The 25,932-nt window shown below is 45.9% G+C and overlaps 1 protein-coding gene across 1 annotated transcript in view; it reads left to right on the top strand.

Annotated features, from left to right (window-relative positions):
* The window catches only part of MID2 (midline 2), a 258,997-nt gene extending 254,978 nt beyond the window's left edge, over positions 1–4,019 (top strand). The window contains exon 10 of the mRNA XM_070759822.1: positions 2,690–4,019. Coding sequence (XP_070615923.1) covers positions 2,690–3,092 — 403 coding nt within the window. The 3' untranslated portion in view covers positions 3,093–4,019. The remainder of the gene's footprint in view (positions 1–2,689) is intronic.
* Positions 4,020–25,932: the final 21,913 nt, after the last annotated feature.

The following is a 25,932-nucleotide window of genomic DNA, read 5'->3' as shown; positions in this document are numbered from 1 at the left end:
GTTTTTTAACCAGTGTGCCGTGGCACACTAGTGTGCCGCGAGACATGGTCAGGTGTGCCGCGAAGAAGGAAGCTCAGGTTTCGGTCTCGCAACTTTTTGCTGAGAGAGAGAGAGAGAGAAAGTAAGCAAGAGAGAAAAAAAAAGAGAGAAAGAGAGAGTGAGTGAGAGAGAGAGAGAAAGCAAGAGAGAGAGAAAAAAGAGAGAAAGAGAGAGAAAGCAAGAGTGAGAGAGAAAGAAAGAAAGAGAGAGAGAAAGAGAAAAGGAGAGGAAGGCAGAGAGAGAGAGAGAGAGAAATGAGCAAAAAGGGGAGAAAAAAAGAAAAATGAGAAAATGATTGAGACAGAGAATGAGAGGAAAGGGAGAGAAACAAAAGAGAGAGAGAAGTGACTCTTGACTTAAAGCATCTGATAAAAAGCACCCAAAAAATAAGAGAGAACCCCCCCCCCAGCCCTCACTTGTTTTTGGAAAGGGTTCCAGAATGTGTATACACACACACACACACACACACACACAAGGGGGGGGGGAGGAGACAGGGATGGAAAAAGAGAGGAGAGTGTATTAGGGTGTCATTTTGTGTCATTTTGGTTGGTGGTGTGCCCCAGGATTTTGTAAATGTAAAAAATGTGCCGTGGCTCAAAAAAGGTTGAAAATCACTGATCCAGACTACAGGTATACAGATTGAGTTCATGAAGTCTTTCCTGATACGTTTTATGCTTAAGACCTTCCACCATTCTTGTAGCCCGTCTTTGGACCCATTCAATGTAGAAATCCCCATGGCAACTTGCCAAGCATTACACTGAGAGCAGAACTAATGCAGGGACTTCGGAGCTGCCCACCCAACATAAAAAGGCTGTAGAATGAGAAATGCAAAGCCATGCAAAAATTGCATTGGGTACTTTAAAAGTCCGGAGGAAGTGAAAGTAGGCTTTGCTTCCACGATTTATTTGACTTGGTCATTTTTACTCTCATAAAGTGTCCCAAGGGTTCCAAGTAATGCACCTGTTGAAAGCCCAATTCCGAGGCAGGTAGATCCCTCAATTTATTCTATACATCATATATTGGCACAACTGGAGAAAATTGACTATGAATGTTCCCACTGTTTTCACCTAACTGAAAAGTGAAAGGTCCCCTTTGCCCTGTCCCCAGGCATCAGTCTCATTGTCCAATAGAGTTCTCTACTCCTCCTCTTCCCCACTGCCTGATAAAATGTCCTTGGTTCCTACAGGGATACTTTTTGTTTTGGCTACAAAACCCCAGCTATCTATTCTCCTCTCCCCTTCCCTCTCTTGTGGCAATACTATCATACATTACTATTACATCCACCACTGCAACCATCCATAAACCGCTTAGTACTAAACCACCAACCGCTATAACAAACCACTCACTACAAACTACCCAGCACAAACCACACCCATGCAAGGGTGTTACTATAGGTTACAGCCAATCAGGTTGCAGCACAATTATCAAACCCATGATTGCAAAAAAGAGCAACCAAGATGATTAAGGGATTGGAAACCAAGACTTACAAAGAGGGACTGAGGGAACTGGGCATGGATAGCCTAGAGAAAAGGAGGGCCAGAGCGAACATGATAGCAGTCTACAAGTATATGAGGGGATGCCACAGAGAGGAGGGGATCACTTTATTCTCCAGGGCACCAGAGGGCCGGACGAAGAACAAAGGCTGGAAGCTGACCAAGGAGAGATTCAATATGGAGATAAGGAGGAACTTCCTGATGGTCAGAGCGATCAACAAATGGAACAACCTACCAGTGGACGTTGTGAACTCCAACACTCTGGACATTTTTAAGAGAAGATTGAACTGCCACTTGACTGGTGTACTATAGGGTTCCTGCTTGGGCAGGGGGTTGAACTCGATGGCCTTCATGGTCCCTTTCAACTCTAACAATAAATAAATAAATGAATGAATGAATGAATAAACGCAACAACTGAAAAACAATATGAAAGCACAAGACACAGACACTTGGGAAAATTTTTACAAATGGGTCAATGACAGGGGGGAGGGAAGAACAATAATAATAAATAAAAAATTAACAAACAAGTAAAATAAATAAATAAAGAAATGAGATTGAAAATACAACAACAACCCAAATATGGATAAACTTTACTTTATTTACTCGTTGACAGTTCTTTTCAACCGAAATATTATTGTTATTTCAATTTTTAAAAAAAGAAAAAAAAGAATAGAGATGTATACATGTATAATATATATAGATATAGGATTTCGCTGATACATATTTCCGTAAAATCATATTAAGATCGGCTGCAAAATGGCAGCAGGGGTAGGGAGCGGGGGGATTGTTGTTGTATGTTGATGTAACAGAAGAGCTATAACTGTAACCACAACCTATGAACATGTTGGTCTGTTAATGTGTGTCTTTTATATATGTATATATTTAATAAATTCTATTTTTAAATAGATAGATAGATAGATAGATAGATAGATAGATAGATAGATAGATAGATAGATAGATAGGCAGGCAGGCAGGCAGGCAGGCAGGCAGGCAGGCAGGCAGGCAGGCAGGCAGGCAGACAGGCAGACAGACAGACAGACAGACAGACAAACAAATACTGATTATGGCTTACATTAGCCTTTCCTATAGTTACAGACCATTTTCTTACATTGTAATATTACCTCCTGTAAGTGACTCTTGGTCCTGTTTTTTTCCAGGTACGCCATCGGCATCGCCTACAAATCAGCCCCCAAGAACGAGTGGGTCGGCAAGAACTCCTCCTCTTGGGTGTTCTCCCGCTGCAACAACAGTTTCGTAGTGCGACACAACAACAAGGAGATGCTGCTTGACGTTCACCCTCAGATGAAGCGCTTGGGCGTCCTCCTGGACTACGACAACAACGTCTTCTCCTTCTACGACCCCGCCAACTCGCTCCACCTCCATACGTTCGAGATTGCTTTCATCCTGCCTGTCTGCCCTACGTTTACCATTTGGAACAAATCGCTAATGGTCATCACGGGTCTTCCTGCTCCAGACTTTATAGACTACCCGGAGCAGCAGGAATGCAACTGCCGGCCTCAAGAGTCCCCGTATGTATCAGGAATGAAAACCTGCCATTGAGGACCCAAGAAGTCCTGTCTTCCCAGCCAAGTCTCTGGAGCAACTGTGCAACTAGACGGGGCAATGGCCTCGCATGGGTTTTGGAGGCGGTTGGTGGCCTGCAAGCTTCTCTCTTACTGAAAGCCCACCGCTCGCGGTGCATCACTCATAGGGTGCACCAGTGTGGGTGGCATTTCATGGACCGGATTTTTAAAACTCTTAATTTTATTTTTATTCTTATTTTGATAGCACTACTGAATTGTCTCCAATGGAGTTGGCATGTTCTTGTTTGTCGCTGACAAGAGGAAAGGCACCATTGGTAGGGAATGGGAGATGGGTGGCGGAATCCAAAGCGCAACATGGGTTTTGTTTTGTAAAACAGAGGGGGTGGGTTGGTGGTCTCTGAGTGATCATTTGGGATGAATGGGAACCAAACAAAATTGGAACCCGAGCCATTGCCTACAAAACACAAGTCCAGGTCCCCTATTACCCCGTAACAATTGTACATGGGGGGAAGGGGGCAACATGAATTTAGCACTCTGCAAATATTTCTCTTGCACATTATCAAATCAAATCAAATTTATTATTACAGTCATAGAGCAAAACCAATAAAAACACTCAGTAAATACACAACCAAAAGTTGTAGGATAAAATGATAAATAACAAATAAAATCTATGACAAAATCCAGTCTATCAATTACGCATGGTCAATACTACTAAAATTACAATCCATAAGATATAAGGTCTATATTCAGTTTGATACTATTACGGAAAGGAATAAAAGGAATAAAATAAATAAATATATGAGGACCCGGATTGTGGGGGCAATAGGCTGGCTCTGTTAAAAAGTGCTATTGCTGACATGTTGTAAGCCGCCCTGAGTCTAAGGAGAAGGGCGGCATAAAAATCAAAGAAATAAATAAATAAACAAGGTTGCCAAATTTGTCATATAAATTAACTAACTTGTATTAGGCACTTAAAAGCTGGCCACAAATGGTATATATACATACATACATACATACATACATACATACATACATACGCACACATGTATGCATGCATACATACATACATATATATACATACACATACACACACATACCCATTAGCAGACATATGAAAAAGGGAGTTAGCCCATATGTAATGGCCCTTTCCCAAAGCCCTATCCCCAATGTTTGTCATCGGCCATATTCCTTCCAAATCATATCTACTCAAGCATAGTGGCTGTAAACAAGGATTGGCGGGTAGACTTCTGCATGTAGGTCAGTTCCCCTTGGCTGATGTTAACACTGAACATGTTGAGGCATGAGGAGAGCATCTGGTTCTCCATAAGTGCAGCCCAAACCCCGTCTGAATGATAGGAGGTGAGATCCATGTAGACCTATTCTATGCACCCAGCGTGAAGACGTTTGCAATAACTTTGCTAACTGGAGCTTTGTTTGTGCACTTTTACACACGGTGGGAGCCCACTGATGCTAGCAGTCTAATTTTATAAACAAGTGGAAAATCCAAGAGCTGTAAGGAATTGATTGTATTCAGCAATGGGTGATGTGCTGCTGGCCTAAAAGCTAGAATAACTTCAGGATGTTGGCTTTTGAGATGCAACAGATTGTCTTCCTTAGGTCACAGATTTTATTAGTGGAAAAGAAGCCAGTACCCAACCCAACTAAACTCAATCCAATCCAACCCAACTCAATCCAACCCAACTCAATCCAACCCAACTCAATCCAACCCAACTCAACTCAATCCAACCCAACTCAATCCAACTCAATCCAACCCAACCCAACTCAATCCAACCCAATCCAACCCAACTCAACTCAATCCAACTCAACTCAATCCAACCCAGCCCAGCCCAACTCAATCCAACCCAACCCAACTGAGGCCATCCCAATGCAGAAAATGTAAGAGGAGGGATTTCAATTTAGGACAATCTTGGAACCATGCAATTTATTTGGTAAAGTTAGAATCCAGACTAATGGTATCCAAAAGGATTCTTCCATTCTATTTGCTGTTGTTCCATTTGACCCATCCTCTGGTTCAGATCCCTTAATCAGAGGTTGGGTTGACCTTCCCTTTTCTGAGACAAGACATCCTTGTTGCTTCCTCTTCTAGAACTTCCCATCCTAGTGGAAGCAAGTCAGCTATGTCCTGGGAGGGGGAGACTACAGACTATTGGAAAATTGGGGCTTTACAAAGATCCAAAGTGCATACAGAAAGCCTCCCAGAGATGTGACACTTCAGTTTGGCCTTTAATTTAACCCTGTCCCACTAAATAATTAAATATTGCACTGCAGAACATAGCTAGTTTTAACTGCTGAATTTCTTGGCATGGCTTGGATACCTGAAATGATGGGCTTCCCATGGAACGCCCACTTGTGATGTAGGAAAAGATGGGAACTGGAGTCCCCTAGCTGTCTACCCCAGACTGGGGGAAAGCTGTTTTACATTGCAGCCCATTGTTAGAAAAGTCATACCAGACTGTTCAGTGTTTGGTGACCAAGTGGCACTAAAACTGCCTCGTGAAAGAAAGCTTGGTTTTCTTCTTGGTTCAGTATGCTCAACATTTGGGTATTTTCTTCCTTGGGGGAGCGTGGTTTCTGTTACTTTAGGGCAGTGATGGTGAACCTATGGCATGGGTGCCACAGGTGGCACGCGGAGCCATATCTGCTGGCATGTGAGCCGTTACCCTAGCTTAGCTCCAATGTGCATGTGTGTGCCAACCGGCTGATTTTTGGCTTGCCCTGGGAGTGCATTTTTGGCTTCTGGAGAGTCTCTGAGGGGGATAGGGAAGGGCATTTTTGCCTCTGGAGCCCAGGGAGGGCAATAAACGGGCCTACCGGCATAGTTCCCTCTAAGCTGAGCAGTGAGCAATCGCTCACTTAAAAATCATCATCAACACAGAGTTTTCCAAACCTGCCCAGAAGCCGAGAGGGAAATTTTATTATTATTTCTGTGCCGCCCAGTCCCGAAGGGACTGCCGCTCAGACACTATACTTTTCCGCCCACCCCCAAAAAAATTTAGAGAGAACACTGCCTACCGGGCCCACCAGAGTCTGGAAAATGGGCTATTTCAGGCCTCCATGGGGCCTCTAGGAGGTTGGGGAGACCATTTTCACCATCCCCTGGCATTGAAGTATGGGTGTGGGCACTCGCATATGCGCGATAACACACATACATACGCTTTTGGCACCCAGGGAGAAAAAAAAGGTTCACCATCACTGCTTTAGGGGGTTCAGCGAAAAATATTGGAGAGCATGACCATTATTCAGGTTTGTATTGTGTTTGCCCTCAGGTCCTGTCCTACGATGGCAGGGAGAAGTTCATTGAGATGTAGGCGGATCAAATGTAAATGCCTTTGGAAGTTTGCGGTGGGAAGCCATTGTTACAAAGAAGTAGCCATCGTACCACAGCATTTGATGTTTTGTATCTTTGGGCAGGCGCCCAACTGGATTTCCTCTGCAGTAGGGGTGTCAAACTCAAGGCCCGTGGGCTGAATCCGGTCCGTGATGTGGTCGAATCTGGCCTGGAAAATAGAAAGGCTTGGCCCATATTGCTTCAGGACAATACACTGGTACCTCTACTTAAGAACTTAATTCGTTCCGTGACCAGGTTCTTAAGTAGAAAAGTTTGTAAGTAGAAGCAATTTTTTCCATAGGAATCAATGCAAAAGCAAATAATGCGTGCAAACCCATTAGGAAAGAAATAAAAGCTTGGAATTTGGGTGGGGAGGAGGAGGAGGAAGAAGAGGAGGAGGACAGTCGCTGCCAAAGGAAGAAAGTGAAGTGAGCACCCCCTTTTGCCTTTCCGCACCCAGACGCTCTGGGAGGCAACCTTGCACCGGGTGTGTGAGAGGCAGCACAAGGGAGTCACTCCAGCGAAGTGGTTTATTCCCTCTCCAAGTGCCCAGAGAAAGGGAAACGCTCCATTCAATCTGGGCTGCCAAAGCCTCCTTAAGCGCCACCGAAAGGCTCCTCTGGCACCCCAGAAAAGCCCGAGATGGCCGGGATTAAAGGGGGAATGGCAGGAAACTGGCCGGGCCTTCGTGCTGCTCTCAAATTTCCTGGGAAATTTTTCCAGGCTTGGGTTCTTAAGTAGAAACTGGTTCTTAAGTAGAGGCAAAAAAAATCTTGAACACCCGGTTCTTATCTAGAAAAGTTCTTAAGTAGAGGCATTCTTAAGTAGAGGTACCACTGTATACCCATATTGTTTCGTCTTAATCTACTTGCGTCGCTTCAGCCCAGTCTGAGAAGAGGAAACATCGGACCAGCATGGCTTCGGTCCGGTTCTACCCAGTGTGAAGAGGAAACATGTTAGGAGTTTGGGTTGTGGTGTCAAGCAGGCCACCCCCACTCAGTCAGCCCGCGGTCCCCCCCAAGGTCAACCACATGTTGCAGCCCTCAACGATATTGAGTTTGACACCCCTGCTCTACAGCAATGGTCAAGACTTTTATGATTGCTGCTAAACTTGTCACTCCTCGACCTGTAAGGTCAGCTACCAAGATTGATTTCCTTCAAGTTGCATGACTGAAATGGCTCATTGTTTTAGCGCGAGAGTTGTTTCCCTTTTTAAAAAATAATGATAATAATAATAATAATATTTGGGTCGGTCCAAAGGAGTGGCCTGGAATAAATGAGTGGGCATCCTCACCACCAATGAGCTTGTGCCCAAATATTCAAAGTTCAAAGATCGCTGTGATGTGTTAGTGTATTTCCAACCAACTTGAGTGTGCATTATAGCACAGAATTCAACAGCCCGTTGTAAAGAATCTCAGCCATCGTTTAAAAAAAACCAAGCAAACGGTAGCCTAGCTCTCTAGCTTTTCTTTATGGTTACAGAGATATTTTAAAATTGTAGAAACAAAGGCATCTTCAGAAGGCCCTGCAATTAAATGTTGGCAAATATGAGCTCTTCATGATTTTCCTTCCTCTTGACCCACAAGACTTAATTATGTCCTCTACCCACAACTACCTCTTCTTATTATTATTTATTATTATTATTTATTAGATTTGTATGCCGCCCCTCTCCGTAGACTCGGGGCGGCTCACAACAATAACAAAGACAATGTAAGAACAAATCTAATAATTTAAAAAACACTAAAAACCCCAATTAAAAGCAAACATACACACAAACATACCATGTATAAACTGTATAGGCCCGGGGGAGATGTCTCAGTTCCCCCATGCCTGATGGCAGAGGTGGGTCTTAAGAACTTTACGAAAGGCAAGGAGGGTGGGGGCAGTTCTAATCTCTGGGGGGAGCTAGTTCCAGAGGGTCGGGGCCACCACAGAGAAGGCTCTGCTCCTGGGTCCCACCAAATGACATTGTTTTGTCGACGGGACCCGGAGAAGGCCTAACCGGTCACTGGGATTCGTGCGGCAGAAGGAGGTCCCGGAGATATTCTGGTCCGATGCCATGAAGGGCTTTATAGGTCATAACAAACACTTTGAATTGTGACCGGAAATTGGTCGGCAACCAATGCAGACTGCGGAGTGTTGGTGTAACATGGGCATACCTTGGGAAGCCCATGATTGCTCTCGCAGCTGCATTCTGCACGATCTGAAGTTTACGAACACTTTTCAAAGGTAGCCCCACCTTCTCTCGCCAATCCTGAGCTCTCCCAGTTCCTGTTTCGTATGAACCTGCCTCCGCTTCCTCATTGCTCTCGCACGGTGCTCAGATCCAACCGGTAGAGAGTCAAAATGGGACATAATGCAAGATGAAAAACACGACTGCCATGGATGTTGATGATTTGTTCTCCTTTCAGAAGGCAGCTGCCTGGGATGGGAATTTGATTCCTACAGCAAAGAGAACAAGTTTCATTCGTTTGTCAGAGATGCCTTCTTCTATAGCATTTAAGTCCTTTCCTTCCCTTCCCCTCCTTTCCAATTTCTCTTTCCCTTTCCCCTTCCCTTCCTTATCTTGTCTTATCTTCCCTTATCTCCCCCATTCTTTTTTATTTATTTTATTTCATTTATTTATTTTGTCCAATACACAATAATACACAATGAGGGTTATAGAGGATAGAGTAGAGAAGAAATACGAGATATAGGAGAGACTATAGGACAGGGGACGGAAGGCACTCTAGTGCGCTTATATACGCCCCTTATTGACCTCTTAGGAATCTGGAGAGGTCAACCGTGGATAGTCTAAGGGTAAAATGTTGGGGGTTAGGGGATGATAGTAAAGAGTCCGGTAAGGAGTTCCACGCTTCGACAACCCGATTGCTAAAGTCATATTTTTTACAGTCAAGTTTGGAGCGGTTAATATTAAGCTTGAATCTGTTGTGTGCTCTTGTGTTGTTGTGGTTGAAGCTGAAGTAGTCTTTGACAGGCAGGACATTGCCTTTCCCTTCCTTATCTTTTCTTATCTTCCCTTACCTCCCCTTTTCTCTTTCCCTTCCTTTCCCTCCTCATTTCCCTTTCCCCTTCCCTTCACTCCCTTATCTCCCCTTATCTTCCCTTACTTCCTTGTTTCTCTTTCTCTTTCCTCTTCCTTTCCTTCTTTTCTCTTCCCTTATTCCTTCCCTTTTCTCATTCTCTTTCCCTGTCCCCTTCCCTTATCTTCCCTTACCTCCCCTTTCCCTTTTCCTAACTTTCGCTCCCCTCCCTCCTATGAGAACTACCTCATTGCATACACTTCCAGATGGGGATAAAACAGGGAGCTTAGATTATGATTAGGGACTGGCAATTTGATGCCTTCTACACCTTGTGGGATTCAGTGCCCATAAACCTAGACACCAGGGATTCTGGGGATGGCATCCCAGAATATTGGAAGGGCTTCAGGCCTCCTTCTTCTCCATTCTCCTCATCTAGAGCAGTGTTTCCCAACCTTGACAACTTGAAGATATTTGGACTTCAACTCCCAGAATTCCCCAGCCAGCATTCGCTGGCTGGGGAATTCTGGGAGTTGAAGTCCAGATATCTTCAAGTTGCCAAGGTTGGGAAACACTAATCTAGAGAACCGGGCAACAACTCTTTGGGTTTCCCTGTTTCTGCAAAGCTGCTGTAACACATACCAGGTGGCTGGTCCCAGAAGAAGATAATGTATTGCTAAGGGCCAGAATTAAAGAGGCAAATGAGGGATTAAGAATTGCCCTTTTCTTTTCAAATCTGTCTGGCCTGGCTTGTCTCAGGATACAAATGTCTACAAAAAAGGGGGGTCTGGAGCGGTGGTGGGATTCAGCCCTGTTCGGGCTGGTTCAGGTGAACTTGTGGTTAAATTGTTGGCTGGGCCTTCCCTGCCCCTTCCAGGAGTCCCCACATGCCCCATTTTTGCTCCCAGAAGGCTTCAGAGAGGCCTACTAGGCCCGAAATGGTGCACGGGAGGGCGTGCATCCCCCCACAGCCCATTTTGGCTCCCGGGGGGGATGCAGGAGGCCAAGTGTTGCCTGTCACGCCCCCTGGCCACTCCCGCCATGGCTGCCTCCACCTATCAGGTCATTAGGGCAGAGAACCTGTTGTTAAATTGTTGGCTGGACCCACCCTGCCCCTTCCGGGAGTCCCCATGTGTCCCATTTTTGCTCCCAGGAGGCTTCAGAGAGGCCTACTAGACCCAAAATGGTGCACAGGAGGGCTGTACGTCCCCCTCACAGCTCGTTTTTGCTTCCGGTGGGTGGGGCAAGAGGCCTAGTGCTCCCTGTCACACACTCCTAGCCACACCTGCCATGGCCGTGCCCACCTAGCCGGTCATTAGGGCAGAGAACCAGTTGTTAAATTATTTGAATCCCAGGCCTGGACTCTGGCGGCAAAGCTGGAGCTTCTCCATTGGGTTAGAACAGCGGTAGGGAAAGTTGGCTCTTCTATGACATGTGGACTTCAACTCCCAGAATTCCTGAGCTAGCATGATTGCCTCAGGGATTCTGGGAGTTGAAGTCCACAAGTCATAGAAGAGCCAACTTTGCCAACCCCAGGGTTAAAATGAGGTTTTAGAAGTCTGATGTTTTAAATGACCGTCCCAGAAACGAGGGGTGTTTGGGAGAGAACGCCATGAAGTCTCTTTAGAGAACCGTGGTATATTCTGCTAAATTTTTATGAGCTAAATAAACATTATGCAGCATGAAGCCTCTCCAGGCAGTGGCCTTAATGAAGGGAATGAGGGGGGGTATCTTTGCACAGAAGCCCTTCCAGGGGTTCAGAGGACAGCTGCTTCTATCTCTTCCCCTGATCTGACATCTCCAGACAGTGTCCTCACATCACCCTTTGCAACCAGCCGGGCGTATCTCGTATTATCTTGTTTTCCCCCCTGCGTTGACCTCTGATTCCAGCTGGCAGATGTTTGTGCCAAGCCTCCAGCCATCCGCTCATTCTTTCCACCTGTCACATCGTCCTGACTGTGGTGCTGTTTCCGGGCTGCACATCGTCCTGACCGCGCGGTCTGCTTCGGGGATTTTCTCCTGGGGCTTCCTGTAGAAACTTGGAGTGCTTTCCCAGAGATCAAGGCAGTAGGGAGTTCCTACCAGAATTTGTTTATTTATTTATTTTATTTTATTTTATTTTATTTTATTTTATTTATTTATTTATTTATTTATTTATTTATTTATTTTATTTTATTTTATTTTATTTTTATTATTTTATTTTATTTATTTTATTTATTTTATTTATTTTATTTATTTTATTTATTTTATTTATTTTATTTATTTTATTTATTTTATTTATTTTATTTATTTTATTTATTTTATTTATTTTATTTATTTTATTTATTTTATTTATTTTATTTATTTTATTTATTTTATTTATTTTATTTATTTTATTTATTTTATTTATTTTATTTATTTTATTTCTTTTATTTTATTTTATTTTATTTTACTTTACTTTACTTTAATTTTATTTATCTATCTATCTATCTATCTATCTATCTATCATCTATCTATCTATCTATCTATTTATCTATCTATCTATCTATCTATCTATCTATCTATCTATCTATCTATCAATCTATTTATTGGATTTGTATGCCGCCCCTCTCCGTGGACTCGGGGCGGCTAACAACAGTGATAAAAACAGCATGTAACAATCCAATACTAAAACAACTAAAAAAAACCTTATTTATAAAACCAAACATACATACAAACATACCATGCATAAATTGTAGAGGCCTAGGGGGAAAGAATATCTCAGTTCCCCCATGCCTGATGGCAGAGGTGGGTTTTAAGGAGCTTACGAAAGGCAAGGAGGGTGGGGGCAATTCTAATCTCTGGGGGGAGTTGATTCCAGAGGGGCGGGGCCGCCACAAAGAAGGCTCTTCCCCTGGGACCCGCCAGCCAACATTGTTTAGTCGTCAGGACCCAGAGAAGGCCAACTCTGTGGGACCTAACTTGGTCGCTGGGATTTGTGCGGCAGAAGGCGGTCCTGGAGACAATCTGGTCCGGTGCCATGAAGGGCTTTACAAGTCATAACCAACGCTTTGAATTATGACCGGAAACTGATCGGCAGCCAATGCAGACTGCGGAGTGTTGGTGTGACATGGGTATATTTAGGGAAGCCCATGATTGCTCTCACAGCTGCATTCTGCATGAACACTTTTCAAAGGTAGCCCCATGTAGAGAGCATTACAGTAGTCGAACCTCAAGGTGATGAGGGCATGAGTGACTGTGAGCAGTGACTCCCGGTCCAGATAGGGCTGCAACTGGTGCACCAGGCAAACCTGGGAAAATGCCCCTCTCGCCACAGCTGAAAGATGTGGTAAAGGACTCCGCACCGGTAGCAAAAATTGAGCTGTGCGCACAGCATCGGGTGTCTTGCGTGCATGCTCACGTCCCAGTGTGGTTTTTGCAGAAGCAAAGAAAAAATATGCCAAAATCTCTCTCGTCCATGTCCCTTTGCCAGAGGTCCCACATGTTTTTGATACTGTACATGCTCAGGAAGTCAAATCCTGCAAGGGGATGTGCGTGTGAGATTTCGGTGCGTGTTCAGAAGCAAAAAAAATTGCTGAAATCTCATATGCGTGCACATCCCCTTGCCCATGCCCAAGGTTAATACACCTGATGTGGTGTCCAAGGTAGGACTAGAACCAGGGGTGGGCTACTGCCCAGATGGGGGGGGCACAGTGGGGTAGCAAAAATGGAGCTCCACCCCAGAGCACCCAATTTGCACTGAAACATGTTGAGAAAAAATGCAGGGCGCTTGCATAAGCCACACCCCACAGTGTGGTAGTAAAAAATTTGCTAGCCCTTCACTGCCTGACTCTAACCCAAATTAAGGGATTACAGTGTTCCCTCGATTTTTGCAGGGGATGTGTTCCGAGACCACCCGCGAAAGTCAAATTACCACAAAGTAGAGATGCGGAAGTAAATACACTATTTTTGGCTATGAACAGTATCACAAGCCTTCCGTTAACACTTTAAACCCCTAAATTGCAATTTCCCATTCCCTTAGCAACCATTTAGATTATTACTCACCATGTTTATTTATTAAAATTTATTTTTAAAAAAATTATTAAAGGCAGATGAAAGTTTGGCGATGATATATGACATCATCAGGTGGGAAAAACCGTGGTATAGGGAAAAAAAACCGTGAAGTATTTTTTAATTAATATTTTTGAAAAACCGTGGTATAGACTTTTCGCGAAGTTCGAACCTGTGAAAATCGAGGGAACACTGTACAGCGGAAATGGGTTGCTCGCAGTTTGAACCGGTTCTACAGTAGCGGGAATTCCCCCTCGCAGGGAGCAATCATTGGTTGGCCATGCTCCTTAACCAGCTCTAATGGCAGCACCATAGGTGGCACCATCTTGTTTTTGGCTTCTGTGCATGCGCAGAAGCTGGGTTTTTGGCACTGCGCATTTGCTCATGGTGTGTCCACAGAGTGCCTAAGTCACCCAGACGACACTGGAGGAAGCGAACAGGTTGCGAGTTAAGTTAGTTACTGCCCCTGGATTACAGGGTAGTAAAAAGGAAGTTATTAGGAAGTTCCTGTGATCTTTTGCCCTAAAATAACGTTTGAACTGAGTCAAGTGAACGAAGTATTGGTTGTGGTGGATATATTTGACGTGGAAAAGATACATCAACTTGGAATCTGTGACGTATATATAGATACTTCCAATATGTAACAGCGGTAGGTATAACTGGGGTGCATCTACCCTACCGAGGTCCCAGGGCATTCTTTCAGTGTTGGGGGACTTATTCAACCCTTCCTACTGTGAACCCTCAAAAACTCCATACAGTGGTACCTCGAGATACGAGTTTAATTCGTTCCTGACCTGGGCTCTTAAGTCGAGCAGCTCTTATCTCGAAAGACTTTTCCCCATAGGAATTAATGTAAATAATTTTAATTGGTTCCAGCCCTCAAAAAACTCACAAAGTTAGTCTAAATTATGCAGAAAGACAAGTTTTTAATTAAGAAATGTACATGTACATATAAATGAATAATGAAGTTTCTTTCACTTAACTTGTAAACTTTCTTAAACTTTTAAATTTACATATGTTCAACTTCTCTGCCACCCAATCCTGTAGGACAGAAGTCCCCAACCCTTTTTGCACCAGGGACCAGCTTTAAGCGATCAAGAGAGGAATGGGATAAATGAATGGACGGAGGGTGGGAAGGAAGGAAGGAAAGAGGGAAGGGACAGGAACAGAGGAAGGAAGCAAGGAAACTTATGAAAGGGGAGAGTAAGAGAGGAATGAGTGAAGGGAGGGAGGGAGGGAAGAAGGTGGGAAGGAGAAAGAAAAGAAGAAATAGAGGAAGGGAAGGTAAAAGAGAGAAAGAAAAAGAGCTAACTTCCGCGTTCAGCTTCAGGAGACAGCTGCGAAGCCGCACGCGTGTTTTAAAAGGTTGCAGCCGGCCTGGGTGGTTCGGGGGGGTGCTGGCAAGCCCCCCAGGCTGGCTGCAAGCACCCCCCGAGCCCCCCAGGCCGGCTGCAACCTTTTAAAACATACGCGCCGCTTCGCAGCTGTCTCCTGAAGCCGAACACGGAAGTTAGCGTTCGGCTTCAGGAGACAGCTCCTTGGCGCTTGTATCCCGAATTTGGGCTTGTAAGTAGAACAAAAATATCTCTCCCCTCCCAGCTCTTATCTCGAGTTGCTCGTAAGTAGAGCAGCTCTTATGTCGGGGTTCCACTGTAGTAAGTTTCTTCCAGCTCACTTTAAGAGCCCTGTAAGATCAAACCAAGGTTTTCCTAAGTCCAGCATTGTGTTTCCATCCTGGAGAAGAGAAGAGAAGAACAGAATTATTTATTGACCAAGTGTGATTGGTCAAGGAATTTGTCTTTGGTGCACAGGCTCTCAGTGTACATAAAAGAAAGATACATTTGTCAGGAATCATGAGGTACAACACTTAATGATTGGGTACAAATAAGCAATCAGGAAATAATCAACATTAATATAAATTGTAAGGATACAAACAACAACTTTCAGGCATACATCCATAAATGGGAGGAGATGGGTGATAGGAATGATGAGATTAAAAGTAATTATAATGCAGCCTTAGTGGATAGTTTGACAGTGGTGAGGGAATTATTTCTTTAGCAGAGTGATGGCATTTGAGGAAAAAACTGTTCTTGTATCTAGTTGTCTTAGTCTGTAGCTAGCCAGTTTACTCTGGGAATTCCAGGCAGGCTTCAAAAACATCCCCACATCCTTTGTCACACATTAACAACTCGCCTTGTTCAGAACGGTGTTTCACAACTTGCGATTACAACAGCCTCTTTTGAGTTTCAGCTTTTGAAAAAGAAATGCTTCCCTCGGGCGATGTGTTGGGTTTTTTTTTTAATGCGCTATCCGTAGTTGAACGTCAATTGTGTACAGTCATCTTTAAAAGGTCTCCGAAAGCTCCAAGGTCCCTTTTTTTGTTCAACGGTCTGGTGCACATTGATACAACATGGGCGGGGAGTTCAGAAATCCCTTGGAATTTTAGTGGAATCTCGTTCAAGCTGCAAGCAAGGTGCAACCTTTGGTTTTCTGCCCAGAAACATATGGGAGAGAAACCGAGGATAGGAATTATCCTAGATCAGTGATGGTGAACCTTTTTTTCCCTGGGGTGCTGAAAGAGCATGTGTGTGCACTATTGCACATGCCCAAGTGCCCACACCCATAATTCAATGCCTGGGGAGGATGAAAACAGCTTCCCCCACCCCCCAGACGCCCTTTGGAGGCCAGAAACAGCCTGTTTGCCAAATTCTGGTGGGCCCAATAGGCTGGTGTTTCACCCTCCCCAGGCTCCAAAAGCTGCCCTGGAGCTGGGGGAGAATAAAAATGCCCTCCCCCATCCCCCTGGAAGCCAAAAACGCCCTCCCTGAGCCTCTGTGTGAGCCAAAAATCAGCTGGCCAACACACACATGCATGTTGGAGCTGAGCTATGGCAAAACATGAGCCGGGGTGGCGCATCAGGTAGAGTGCTGTACTGCAGCCCACTGAAGCTGACTGTAGATCTGTAGGTCAGCGGTTCAAATCTCATTACCGGCTCAATGTTGACTCATCCTTCCATCCTTCCGAGGTGGGTAAAATGAGGACCCTGATTGTGGGAGTAATAGGCTGGCTCGGTTCAAAAGTGCTATTGCTAATGTGTTGTAAACCACCCTGAGTCTAAGGAGAAGGGCAGCATAAAAATCAAATAAAATCAATCAATAAATAAAAGTTCACGTGCCCACAGTTATGGCTCCACATGCCACCTGTGGCACCCATGCCATAGGTTCGCCATCACTGTCCCAGATACAAAGATAAGACTTTTGCTGGGCGGTGTTTTCATTTCCTATAGTTTTGCTCCAGCGATAGCCCTGGAATCTTGCAATCCAATAGGGCTCCTATCTACACTTCATCGCCTCTGTTTATACTTTTAAGGGAGCTATTTTCAAACGCTGCTTAAGTGGTTACCTCTCTTTGTGCTAATGTTTGTCTGGGGAGCGGGAAAACATGGCATGCGCCTAATGATGTAAGCACTGCCTTGTTACCCCTGATTTGCTGTTGAAATGTGTATCAGCTATTTGTATATCCCTGCTTGGTTTTCTACTGGGATGAAACTGATAAGTAACCAAAGCTGACGGCAGTAAAAGCATTAAGGCTTTAGGATCCTTAAAAGTGTCAAAATATGCCTGCCGTCAACTCTATAATAATAGCAGCACTTAAACGGATGCATAAGATGCTCTCTGTTCTCATTCAAGAAGCAACGGTGTGTCTCCGCAGAGCTAAATCCTCTGCTTTGGTGCCTGAAACCTCCAGATCCAGGATTAGCACAGAACATCTAATCCCTCTGGTGTTAGACAGGAGTACCAAGAAGGAGGTCAAATTGGAGTGAAAGTAAGCATGGTTAAACATGTGTCTGGGTTAAGAAAGGCTATATTTTGAGTCTACAACTTGTTTTATTTATTATTAGACCTTGCAGGTCATCTAGTCCAACCCCCCACTCAAGCAAGAGTCCCTACACCATTTCAGGCAAATGGAAGTCCAGTCTCCCTTTGAAAGTCCCAAGTGTTGGAGCTCTCACAACCTCTGCAGGCAAGCTGTTCCTCTGATTGATTGCTCTCACTGTCAGAATGTTCCTCCTTATTTCCAGGTTGAATCTCTCTTTGGTCAGCCTTATAAAAGACTGGGAGGGTGGGTGGTACGAATCTCTGAGGGGAGTTGGTTTCAGAGGGCTGGGGCTGCCACAGAGAAGGCTCTTCCCCTAGGCCCCGCTAGACAGCATTGCCTGGGACCTGGAGAAGGCCAACTCTGTTTAACCAGCCACTGGGATACATGAGGCAGAAGTCGGTCCTGTAGGTAATCTGGACCCATGCCATGTTGTTGTTGTTGTTGTTGTTGTTGTTGTTGTTGTTGTTCTTCTTCTTCTTCTTCTTCTTCTTCTTCTTCTTCTTCTTCTTCTTCTTCTTCTTCTTCTCCTTCTCCTCCTCCTCCTCCTCCTCCTCCTTCATCTTCTCCTTCTCCTCCACCTCCTCCTCCTCCTCATTATCACATTAAAAAACTAACAGAACCCCAAGGCACATTCTGGATGCAGAACCATAAGTTCAGGACCCTGGACAGCTGCCATTAATTTGCATTTAAATACAGGTGGACTTACCACCACAATTGAGCTCAAAGGTTCCGTTGTTAAGCGAGACAGTTTAATCCCCCCTCCCATTTTAAGATATTTCTTGCCACGGCTGTTAACTGAATCACTACAGTTATTAAGTGAGTAACCTGGTTCTTAAGTGAATGTGGCTTCCCCATTGACTTTGCTCGTCAGAAGGTCACCAAAGGGGATCACATGACCTTGAGATGCTGCAACCATCATAAGCATGAGTCAGTTGCCCAGTGTCTGAATTTTGATCATGTGACCATGGGGATGTTACAAAGGTTGTAACCAGTATTGGGCTGCAGCATGGACGGTCCGGTATGCTGAGCCGTAGGAAAAATGGAGTTGCACACACATCTCCTGACACATGTCATTCCCATGTATTTATTTTATTTTATTTATTCATTTGTCCAATACAGAAATACATAGGAAGAAAAATAGACATGTAGTAATATATATAAGGGTAAAGTGAACTTAGAGGAGAGGATATATGAAAGAAAGAAAATATATATGATAAGTGAGAGAAAGGAAAGACAATTGGACAGGGGACGAAAGGCACACCAGTGCACTTATGTACGCCCCTTACTGGCCTCTTAGGAACCTGGAGAGGTCAATCATGGAGAGTCTAAGGGAGAAATGTTGGGGGTTAGGGGTTGACACTATTGAGTCCAGCAATGAGTTCCACGCTTCGATAACTCGATTGTTGAAATCATATTTTTTACAGTCAAGTTTGGAGCGGTTCGTATTAAGTTTGAATCTGTTGCGTGCTCTTGTGTTGTTGCGGTTGAAGCTGAAGTAGTCATTGACTGGTAGGACACTGCAGCATATGATCTTGTGGGCAATACTCAAATCATGTTTTAGGCGCCGTAGTTCTAGGCTTTCTAGGCCCAGGATTGTTAGTCTATTTTCGTAGGATATTCTGTTTTGAGTGGAGGAGTGAAGGGCCCTTCTGGTGAAATATCTTTGGACATTTTCAAGGGTGTTGATGTCTGAGATGTGGTATGGGTTCCAGACAGATGAGCAGTAGTCTAGGATGGGTCTGGCAAAAGTTTTGTAGGCTCTTATGAGTAGTGTGAGATTGCCTGAGCAGAAGCTGCGTAGGATCAGGATAACAACTCTAGAAGCTTTTTTGGCGATATTGTTGCAGTGGGCTTTAGCACTTAGGCACTTTAGCACTTTAGCATTCAATCAGTTTCTCTCAGTCCATTCATTGGACAGGGGGCAAGAATCTAATGGCCCCAGGCCTGGCAACATAAGTGAGTCTTGAGACCCTTGCAGAAGTCAAAGAGGGTGAGGGCAGTGTGGATCTCTGGGGGGAGTTGATTCTGGCATTGTCTAGTTGACGGTCGCTGGGATTCATGCACCATTGCAAGTTGTTTCTGAACAGACTGGAAAAGTTGAATATTGGCTATGAGAGCTGTTCTAGTAAGTTGGAACTTCCCAACGAGTCTTGTAACATTTTGGTTTGTTCGTTCTGTTCCCTCAAGATTTCCTTGGTCACCGGATGAATCTTGAAATCTGTGTCTCACCCCAGGGATTCTCCAATGAGCACAGAAACCAGGATGGATGACCTCCTTCCCCCCAAAGATCAGGAAAGAATTTCACTGCCTCCTCTAATTGGCTGCATTTCTTTGTTGAGTCCTTGAGCCTTTGCAAGGTGACTGGGATTTGCCTGGATAAAAGAATGGTGCACCGCAGAGCCTGAGTCGATCCTTTTCAGCGAAATAAATTGGCAACGTGATTTTTATCTCTGCAGAATGTTTGGCATCCTTTTGCATGCCCTGCCTGTCACTTGCATTTTCAGAAGGGCCAAACGAGGCAGCTGAAGCAAAGTAACGGAGCCACTTAATTTATCTCTTAAGAGGGAAAGAGCTGCATTGCATGGTTAATAACTTCAGGTGAGTTACTCCCAGTTTGGCCCAGTTTGACGAACCGATAGTGGCAGTGGCAGAAGGTTCCGCCCACCCACCTGTTCTATCCCGAGCCTATGCGGATTGAAAACAAAGGAGGAATCCACACGTTGATATTTTAAATAAACCTTTTTATATAGAAAGCATCATTTATTCCGTTCTGTCGGGCTCTCTGGTAGACTCCTCCCAAAAATTCACTGGTACAAATTTCAGACACACACACGTTTGAAAGTTCAAAACAATGTTCTTTATAATGAAAATTCACTTAAACTAAGCCCTCTTTTGGTATAGCAAAGAGCACTCGTCTCCAAACAAACTGGTAATTTGTACAAGTCCCTTATCAGTTCTGTGATACTTCGCTTGCAGCTGTGAGGCAATTCACAGTCCTTCTTCTTTCACAAAGAGTCTCCAGTTTCACTGACTTACATTTACAGCTTTCCAGCCTTTCTGCAGATAAGGCAATTCTACTCCAAGGACTTTAGCAGAGAAATCACAGTTGGTTAGTGTAACCCCAAACATCAACTGACTCCATTACAAAATGTTGAAACTCCACCCCAAATTTTCCATCAGCCACCCTTAAATACCTATAGGGAGTGGGCAACAATTCAGACTACTTCCTTTTCCCATACAAGTATTCTTGTCTTTTTTTTAGTCTTCTAAAGCGGGCATCATGGTCTTCCTCCTGCTCCTCTAAGTTAGACCCTACTGTTATTGGCATATCTGCCACTTCTGGTGGTCCTTCAGGTTTATCCAGGTCTATTTCTCCCTCGCACTCACTCTCTGCATCAGCGGGCAACACCTCTGGCCCAATGCACCAAGATTTATTTATTTATTTATTTATTTATTTATTATTTGGATTTGTATTCCGCCCCTCTCCGAAAACTCGGGGCGGCTTACAACAAGTGAAAAGACAATCCAATACATTAATCCAATTAATTAAAATATTATAAATTTAAGAAAAACCCCTATACTAACATACACACACACAAGCATACCATATATAAATTCAACGTGCCCAGGGGAAGATGTTTACTTTCCCCATGCCTGACGGCAAAGGTGGGTTTTGAGGAGTTTACGGAAGGCAGGAAGAGTAGGGGCAGTTCTGATCTCCGGGGGGAGTTGGTTCCAGAGAGTCGGTGCCGCCACAGAGAAGGCTCTCCCCCTGGGGCCCGCCAACCGGCATTGTTTAGTTGACGGGACCCGGAGGAGGCCCACTCTGTGGGACCTAATCGGTCGCTGGGATTCGTGCGGCAGAAGGCGGTCTCGGAGATATTCTGGTCCAGTGCCATGAAGGGCTTTAAAGGTCATAACCAACACTTTGAATTGTGACCGGAAACTGATCGGCAGCCAATGCAGGCTGCGGAGTGATGGTGAAACATGGGCATACCTGGGTAAGCCCATGACTGCTCTCGCAGCTGCATTCTGCACGATCTGAAGTTTCCGAACACTTTTCAAAGGTAGCCCCATGTAGAGAGCATTACAGTAGTCGAACCTCGAGGTGATGAGGGCATGAGTGACTGTGAGCAATGAGTCCCGGTCCAGGTAGGGCCGCAACTGGTGCACCAGGCGAACCTGGGCAAACGCCCCCCTCGCCACAGCTGAAAGATGGTTCTCTAATGTGAGCTGTGGATCGAGGAGGACGCCCAAGTTGCGGACCCTCTCTGAGGGGGGTCAGTAATTCCCCCCCCCGGGTAATGGACGGACAGATGGGATTGTCCTTGGGAGGCAAAACCCACAGCCACTCCGTCTTATCCGGGTTGAGCTTGAGTCTGTTGACACCCATCCAGGCCCCAACAGCCTCCAGGCACCGGCACATCACTTCCACCGCTTCGTTGACTGGGCATGGGGTGGAGATGTAAAGCTGGGTATCATCGGCATATTGATGATACCTCACCCCATGTCCTTGGATGATCTCACCCAGCGGTTTCATGTAGATGTTAAATAGCAAGGGGGAGAGGACCGACCCCTGAGGTACTCCACAAGGGAGAGACCTCGGAGTCGACCTCTGACCCCCCACTAACACCGACTGCGACCGGCCAGAGAGGTAGGAGGAGAACCACTGAAGCACAGTGCCTCCCACCCCCAACCCCTCCAACCGGTGCAGAAGGATACCATGGTCGATGGTATCGAAAGCCGCTGAGAGATCGAGGAGCACCAGGACAGAGGATAAACCCCTGTCCCGGGCCCGCCAGAGATCATCCATCAACGCGACCAAAGCGGTTTCCGTGCTGTAACCGGGCCTGAAGCCCGACTGCTGGGGACCTAGATAATCGGCTTCTTCCAAGGACCGCTGGAGCTGGAGTGCCACCACCTTCTCGACAACCTTCCCCATGAAGGGAAGGTTGGAGACTGGACGATAGTTGTTGAGTACGGCTGGGTCCAGGGAAGGCTTCTTGAGGAGGGGGCGCACAAGCGCTTCTTTATAGAGTGATGGAAAAACTCCCCTCCCCAAGGAAGCGTTGGTAATCTCCTGGGCCCAGCTCCGTGTCACCTCCCTGCTGGCCGAGACCAACCAGGAGGGACACGGATCCAGTAGACAGGTGGCGGAACTCACAGCTCCAATGGCCTTGTCCACTTCATCAGGTGTCACCAGATCAAACTCTTCCCAGACAGGTTGACAAGTACGTGCCCCAGTCACCTCGACTGACTCATTGTCAGTCGACTCTGTTTTACAATTGGAGTCGAGGTCGGCCCAGATCTGAGCGACTTTATCAGCGAAAAACGTATTAAACTCCTCGGCACTACTCTGCAAGGGCTCCCCAACTCCCCCCTGGTTAAGAAGGGAGCGGGTCACCCTAAACAGAGCGGCCTGGCGGGATTCCGCTGATGCAATCAAGGCGGCATGGTACGCGCATCTTGCCGCCTTGAGCGCCACTTTGTAAGTCTTAATAAAAGCTCTTACAAGTGTTGGATCAGATTCAGACCTGCTCTTCCTCCATCGCTTCTCTAGACGTCTCTTTTGGCGTTTCAACTCCCGGAGCTCCTCGTTGAACCATGGAGCTCTACGGGGTCTAGCGCCACGGAGAGGTCGCAAAGGCGCAATCCGGTCAAGAGCCTCCGCAGCAGCCGTATTCCAGGCCTCCGCAAGAGACTCCGCCGAACTGTGGATGAGTGCCTCTGGAATAACCCCAAGCGCCGTCTGAAAGCCCTCTGGGTCCATCAGGCGTCTGGGGCGGAACATCTTCATTGGTTCCACCTCCCTGCGGGGAAGGATTGGAGCCAGGAAGTCAAGCCGTAGTAGAAAATGGTCTGACCATGACAAAGGCACTGTTTCTAAGCCCCTTAGTCTCAGACCATTACTCAATTGCTCGGAAAGGAATACCATGTCAGGTGCGTGCCCCCCCTCATGAGTCGGACCCCGTACTACTTGAGTCAGGTCCATGGCTGTCATGGTGGCCATGAACTCCTGTGCCAACCCAGAGGTTTCGCCGAGTGACAGCAGGTTGAAGTCCCCCAAGACAATAAGTCTGGGGAACTCCACCGCCAACCCGGCTACCTCCTCGAGTAGCACAGGCAGGGCTTTTGACACGCAGCTGGGAGGCAGGTACGTGAGAAATAAGCCCACCTGAACCCCTAAGTCCAACTTCATCAAGAGTGACTCGCAACCCGCAATTTCCGGAGCAATGAGTCCACGTAGGCAAAGGCTCTCCCTGGCTATGATAGCCACTCCTCCCCCCCTTCCCTGGGGTCGAGGTTGGTGCCATATCTGAAACCCAGCTGGGCAAATTTCAGAGAGAGGAACACCTCCCTCTGGGCCCAGCCAGGTTTCAGTAATACATGCCAGGTCGGCCTCCTCATCCAGGATCAGATCCCGGATGAGGAGAGCTTTATTGACCACCGACCTGGCATTAAGCAGCAGCAACCTGAGTCCAGGGCCAGAGTTACACTCATCACCAGTACCCAAGATTGGGCTCACAGAGCCGGAACAAGGGACCGTTATTAAGCAACGGTCTCTCGTTCCCCTGGAACAGCTAGCTCTGTGACCCCCGCCATATCTGCCTCTCCCCAGCAACACAGGGATATTCCGGCCCTCTGCCACCCCAGAGATCAATGCCCCTTCCTCTCCTGTCTCCTGAGCGTCAGGTGGGCCAAATCTATCACTCATACTACTGTCGCTCATCCCATCCATACCATACTCCCACCCACCCCAACCATCACACTCATACCAATCATTCATTCCATGCACAACATTGAATCTGCTCCAATCATCCATTAATTAGAGACCCCCCCCAATGTTAAAAAAAAGATTAAATTAATAATAGATAAAAATGCTAATAGAATATGACATAATATAAATACATATAAATAAAAATAGAAAATTTCACAAGGTTAATAATTAATAGTATAAGATAGTATAAAATGGTAAAAATGGTATAAAATCAGTTCTTAATATTAATTATTAGCTAATCATCGGTTAATCAGTCGGCCCAGGTGTAGTGTCTTTGTAGGTCTTCAATATAACTTAGATCTTAAAAAGTCTTAAAAAGTTGCTGTTGCTTTTTCCAGCCGGTCCACTAGGGGGCATGGATCTTCTGTAAAGTGCATAGAAGCCAGAAAGCCAGGAGGGGGGGGCAGGGGGGGGGACAAACCAAGATAGTCATTTGCAAAGTTAATATAAGCAATGTCCCTGGCCAATTGGCCATATTAGTCCCAAGCAACCAGTCCCATCCTTCACACTCTCCTCAGTGATTCCATCGTCCAGCAAGCCCGTCTCCACAGTCTTTCCCACCTAATCTTCCCTTGGCACCAGCAGCTCTCACCCGCTGGTGCCATGCAGGAAGGGGGGGCGGGGGGGTTGTTCTTTCCAAATATACCCCGCCTGCAATTATCCTTCACTGGCAACAGGTCGCTCCATTCCCCTGGTCTCTCTCCGCCTCGACGCCGGTCACTCTCACTCACCAGGTCGGGGGGGGGGGGTCAGTTCATCATTAGCCCCACACACCACGCTCCACGTTCTTTTAGCACCATCCACTTTCCTCCTTTCCTCCTTCTCCGATGTTTCTTAGCTTTTTTTGCAAGACACCGCCGCCATCTTCCGCGTCCCAGTCAACCACCTCTCGACGCTGCGGTCTTTTTCGGTGCCTACAACGAAGATGGACCTGGCTCATCCTCCTCAGAATCAATCATTACCAGAGTTGGTTGAGGACCACTCACAACACCACCTGGAACACTTCTGCACATGTGCAGAACCATCCTGAGCAGAAGCTTAATGCACAGAACCATCATGAGCAGGAGCTTCATGCACAGAAACGTCGCATGAATGAATGCACACAAGCCAAACAGTAGCAACAGGATGTACAGTCCACTAATCAGGGGATGCTGTACTCTAGCCTGGGTTGAAGTGATGGTGCCCAATTCTATGGGCCATTGTGTGAAACAGGATTTTTCAGTAGAAGGGCTCCCACAATGGCGAGGAAAAGAATAAGTGGTGTTAAAGCTAAGTAGTAAAACACACACACACACACATTGAATATGTTATGCTACATATCTATACATATTTTTGTTGATAATGAAAAGGAAGGGAGACTAGTAAAGTGGTACCTCTACCTACAACTGCCTCTACTTATGAATTTTTCTAGATAAGAACCAGATGTTCAAGATTTTTTTGCCTCTTCTCAAGAACCATTTCCCACTTACAAACCCGAGCCTCCAAAAGTGTAACCGGAAAAGGCAGGGAGAAGCCTCCATGGAGCCTCTCTAGGAATCTCCTGGGAGGAAACAGGGCCAGAAAAGGCGGGGAGAAGCCTCCATGGGGCCTCTCTAGGAATCTCCTGGGAGGAAACAGGGCCAGAAAAGGCGGGGAGAAGCCTCCATGGGGCCTCTCTAGGAATCTCCTGGGAGGAAACAGGGCCAGAAAAGGCGGGGAGAAGCCTCCATGGGGCCTCTCTAGGAATCTCTTGGGAGGAAACAGGGCCTCCACCCTCCCTGTGGTTTCCCCAATCGCACACATTATTTGTTTTTACATTGAT

Source organism: Erythrolamprus reginae, chromosome 8, assembly GCF_031021105.1.
Source record: "Erythrolamprus reginae isolate rEryReg1 chromosome 8, rEryReg1.hap1, whole genome shotgun sequence".
Lineage (NCBI taxonomy): Eukaryota > Metazoa > Chordata > Lepidosauria > Squamata > Dipsadidae > Erythrolamprus > Erythrolamprus reginae.
This window is presented reverse-complemented; position numbering and strand designations above follow the sequence as displayed.